Source organism: Camarhynchus parvulus, unplaced genomic scaffold, assembly GCF_901933205.1.
Source record: "Camarhynchus parvulus unplaced genomic scaffold, STF_HiC, whole genome shotgun sequence".
NCBI classification, from domain to species: Eukaryota; Metazoa; Chordata; class Aves; order Passeriformes; family Thraupidae; genus Camarhynchus; species Camarhynchus parvulus.
The window spans coordinates 1053-5984 of record NW_022147753.1 but is presented as its reverse complement, the minus strand read 5'-3'; the positions used below and the strand labels follow the sequence as shown (position 1 = coordinate 5984).

The 4932-nt window shown below is 56.1% G+C and overlaps 1 protein-coding gene across 1 annotated transcript; it reads left to right on the top strand.

Moving 5' to 3' along the window:
• Positions 1-1595: 1595 nt before the first annotated feature.
• Positions 1596-4679, top strand: LOC115915895 (filamin-A-like; the record flags this gene model as incomplete). The annotated part of the gene is given in 6 exon segments (XM_030969603.1): positions 1596-1691; positions 1693-1768; positions 2381-2539; positions 2990-3020; positions 3022-3150; positions 4510-4679. Coding segments are annotated over 6 exon segments (661 nt in total), but the record flags the coding sequence as incomplete, so codon positions are not given.
• Positions 4680-4932: the final 253 nt, after the last annotated feature.

Genomic DNA, 4932 nt, shown 5'->3' with positions numbered 1-4932 from the left:
TTTGGGGGTTCCCCGTCCCTGACCCATTGCCCCCTCCCCAATTTCCGTGCGCAGAGCTGGAGGTGGGCAAGGCGCAGGAGTTCACGGTCAAGGCCAAGGGCGGGGGCCAGGGCAAGGTGGGTGCCGCATCCTGGGCCCGGAAAAAGGCGCCAAAAATCCCCAGTGGAGCCCCCCGCTGCCCCGAGGAGCAGCGCCGCGCGCCGTGCAAAAAAGCGTGGAGGTCACCTACGACGGCGTGCCCGTGCCCGGCAGCCCCTTCCCCGTCGAGGTGGTGCCGGCCACTGACCCCTCCAAGGTGAGGGGAGGGGCTTGGGGGGGTTTATGGGCGGTTTATGGGGTGGGGGTCCTGGGATCCAACTCAACCAATCCACTTCAACTCAACCCAACTCAATTCAACTCAACCAATCCAACCCAACTCAACCCAACCCAACTCAACCCAACTCAATTCAACTCAACCAATCCAGCCCAACTCAACCCAACCCAACTCAACCCAACTCAATTCAACTCAACCAATCCAGCCCAACTCAACCCAACCAACCCAACCCATTCCGTCTCAACCCATCCCAATTCAACTCAACTCAACCCAACCAACCCAACCCATTCCGTCTCAACGAATCCCAATTCAACTCAACCCAACCCAACCAGCCCAACCCAACTCAACTCAACCAATCCAGCCCAACTCAACCCAACCAACCCATTCCGTCTCAACCCATCCCAATTCAACTCAACCCAACCAACCCAACCCAACCTCAACCAATCCAACCCATCCCAACTCAACCCAACCAACCCAACCCATTCCATCTCAACCCATCCCAATTCAACTCAACTCAACCTAACTCAACCAATCCAACCCATCCCAACTCAACCCAACCAACCCAACCCAACTGAACCCAACCAACCCAACCCATTCCGTCTCAACCCATCCCAATTCAACTCAACTCAACCCAACCCAACCAACCCAACCCAACTCATCCCAAGCAACTCAACCCAGCTCAACCCAACCAACTCAACACAACCCGACTCAACCCACCCCACCCTAAGCCATCCCAACCCAACTCAACCCATCCCAACTCACCCCAACCAATCCAATCCAACCCATCCCAACCTGACCCACCCCAACTCAACCCAACCAACCCAACCCAACCCTTCCACCTCCCCAGGTCCGTGCCTTTGGCCCCGGTCTCCAGGGGGGCCTGGCGGGGGTTCCGGCCCCGTTCACCATCGACACCAAAGGCGCCGGCACGGGCGGTTTGGGGCTGACCGTGGAGGGGCCCTGCGAGGCAAAATCGAGTGCCAGGACAGCGGGCGGCACCTGCTCCGTGTCCTACCTGCCCACGGAGCCCGGCGACTACAACATCAACATCCTCTTTGCCCGGCGCCCACATCCCGGGCTTTGCCCGTTCCGCCTATCCGGCCCAAGTTCGACCCTTCCAAGGTCACCTGCGAAGGGCGGGGTTGGAGAAGGCCGCGGCCGGGCAGCGGGCGGTTCAGCGTGGACTGCAGCGGGGCGGCGCGGCGAAGCTGACCATCGGCATCGCCGGAGGCGGGCGCTGGGCGGGCGTGAGGGGGAGGAGGAGAACGGCGGCGGCATCTACACCATCGCCGCCTACACGCCCTTGGCGCGCGCAGCGCGTGCACACACCGTCACCGTGGAGTACGGCGGGCAGCCCGTGCCGCACTTCCCCAGCACCGCGTCTTGGCGTGGAGCGGCACCGGGCCGTGGAATCTGGCGGCATCAAGGTGTACGGGCCCGGCGTGGAGGGGAAGGGTGAGTTTGGGGTGGGGTGGGATGGGTTGAGTTTGGTTTGGATGAGTTGAGTTGAGTTGGGTTGGCTGGGATGACTTGAGTTGGGTTGGCTTGAGTTGGGTTGGGATGAGTTGAGTTGAGTTGGGTTGGCTTGAGTTGGGTTGGGATGGGTTGGGTTGAGTTGGATTTGGACGAGTTGAGTTGGGATGAGTTGGGTTGGGTCAGGTTGAGTTGAAAGAAGATGCAATGGGTTGCGTTGGTTGGGATGGGTTGAGTTTGGTTGAGATAAGTTGAATTGTGTTCAGTTTGGTTGGGTTGGCTTGAGCTGAGTTGGGATGAGTTGGGTTGTGTTGGAAGATGATGGAACGGGTTGGGTTGAATTGGGTTGGCTGGGATGAATTGAGTTAGGTTGAGTTGAGTTGGGTTGGGTTGAGTTTGGTTGAGTTGAGTTGGGTTGGGTTGAGTTGGGTTGGGTTGGGTTGGGTTGGGATGATTTGGGTTGACTTGAGTTGGGCTGTGTTTAGTTGGGCTGTGTTGAGTTGGGTTGAGTTGGGTTGAGTTGAGTTGGGTTGTGTTGGAAGAAGACCCCATTGACCCCAACCCCATTTCCCCATCCCAGCCGTGTTCCGCGAGGCCGTGGCGGAGTTCGGTGGGCGCCAGCGCCCGTGTCCAAGGCCGGCGGTCCCCTGGTCAAGGCCTTGGTGTCCAACCCCTCCGGAAACGTCACCGAGACCTTCGTGGAGGACCGGGGTGATGGCACCTACCACGTGGAGTACACGCCCTACGAGGAGGGTGAGCGCGCCCCGCATTCCGGGGAGATCTGGGGGGATTTTGGGTGACTTTGAGGGATTTTGGGGTGATTTTGGAGGATTTTGGAGGATTTTGGAGGCTTGGGGGGATTTTGAGAGTTTTGGGATATTCTGAGGGATTATGAAGGTTTTTCGGGGATTATGAGGGATTTGGGGGCACTCCCAGTGAATTTGGAGGGATTTTGTTGGATTTGAGAGGATTTTGGAGCATTTTGGGGGAATTTTGGAGCATTTTGGGGGAATTTTAAGGGATTTTGAGAGTCTTGGGGGGACATTTATGGGTTTGTGGAGTTTTGAGGGATTTTGCAGGATTTTTGGGCAACCTTGAGGGATTTGGGGGGGATTTTTGGTGGGTTTTGAGGGGCTCTGAGGGATTTTTGGTGGGCTTTGGGTGGGGTTTGGTGGGATTTGGGGTGACCCGCTGCCCCCCCAGGCCTGCACAAGGTGGACGTGACCTCGGGGGGTCCCGGTGCCGCTGAGCCCGTTCCGTGTCCCCGTCACCGAGGGCTGCGACCCCAGCCGGGTGCGGGTGCACGGCCCCGGCATCCAGAGCGGCACCACCAACCAGCCCAACAAATTCACCGTGGAGACCCGGTGAGAGCCTTGATCCCAGCGGGAATCCCCAAAATCCTGGCGGGAATCCTGAAAATCCCAACGGGAATCCTGAAAATCCTGACAGGAATCCCCAAAATCCCAACAGGAATCCTGAAAATCCTGACAGGAATCCCCAAAATCCCAGCGAGAATTCCCAAAATCCTGATGGGGCTCCCCAAAATCCCAATGGGAATCCCCAAAATCCCAATGGGAATCCCGAAAATCCCGATGGGAATCCCCAAAATCCCAGCGGGAATCCCCAAAATCCCGGCGGGAATCCCCAAAATCCCAATGGGAATCCTGAAAATCCTGATGGGAATCCCCAAAATCCCAATGGGAATCCTGAAAATCCTGATGGGAACTCTCAAAATCCCAGCGAGAATCCCCAAAATCCTGATGGGGCTCCCCAAAATCTTGATGGGAATCCTGAAATCCCAACAGGAATTCCCAAAATCCCAGCGGGAATCCCCAAAATCCCGGCGGGAATCCCCAAATCCTGCCGGGAATTCCCGAAATCCCAATCTCCTCCTCCCACACTGCCTCAATCCCCTTTATTCCCCAAACCTGACCACAATGACCCCAAAAATCCACTTTTCTTCCCCAAATCTCCCCTCCCACAACCCCAAATCCCATTTCCCCCCCAAATCTCCCTCTCCCGTGACCCCAAATCCCATTTCCCCCCCAAATCTCCCTCTCCCGTGACCCCAAATCCCATTTCCCCCCCAAATCTCCCTCTCCCGTGACCCCAAATCCCATTGTCTCCCCATCCAATGACTCCAAACACCATTTCCCTCCTCCCATGACCCCAAATCTCCCCTCCCATGACCCCAAACCTCGTTTTCCCCCCAAATCTCCCCTCCCATGACCCCCAAACCCCATTTTCCCCCAAATCTCCCTCTCCCATGGCCCCAAATCCCATTTTCCCCCCAAATCTAACCCTAAAAAAATCTAAATCCCCTAACCCTAACCCTAACCCCTCCCATGACCCCAAATCCCATTTCCCCTCTCCCCGTGACCCCAAACCCCATTTTCCCCCCCAAATCTCCCCTCCCACGACCCCAAACCCCATTTTCCCCCAAATCTCCCCTCCCACGACCCCAAACCCCGTTTTCCCCAAATCTCCCCCTCCTGTGCCCCCCCCGTTTTCCAACCCCCCCTCCCCCCCAAATCTCCCCTCCCACGACCCCAAATCCCATTTTCCCCCCAAATCTAACCCTAAAAAAATCTAAATCCCCCTAACCCTAACCCTAACCCTAACCCCTCCCATGACCCCAAACCCCATTTCCCCCTCTCCCATGACCCCAAACCCCGTTTTCCCCCCAAATCTCCCCTCCCGTGACCCCAAACCCCGTTTTCCAGGGGGGCCGGCACGGGAGGGCTGGGCCTGGCCGTGGAAGGTCCCTCGGAAGCCAAAATGTCCTGCACGGACAACAAGGGCCCCAGCTGCTCCAAATGGAGTACGCCCCCCCCCCAAGCCCCTTTCACCTACAGCCTCAACGTCACCCAAACCCCAAATCACCAGGTCCCCGGTGAGCCCCAGGGAATTTTGGGGAACTTTTGGAGGAATTTTTGGGGATTTATTTGGAATTTCCCAAGACCCCGTTTTTTGGAATTTTGGAATTTTTTTAATTTTTGGGGATTTATTTGGAATTTCGGAGGATTTTTTTTGGAATTTCGGAGAATTTTTTTGGAATTTTGGAGATTTTTTTTTTGAATTTTTTAGAATTTTTTTTAATTTTGGGGATTTTTTGGAATTTCGGAGAATTTTTTTGGAATTTTGGA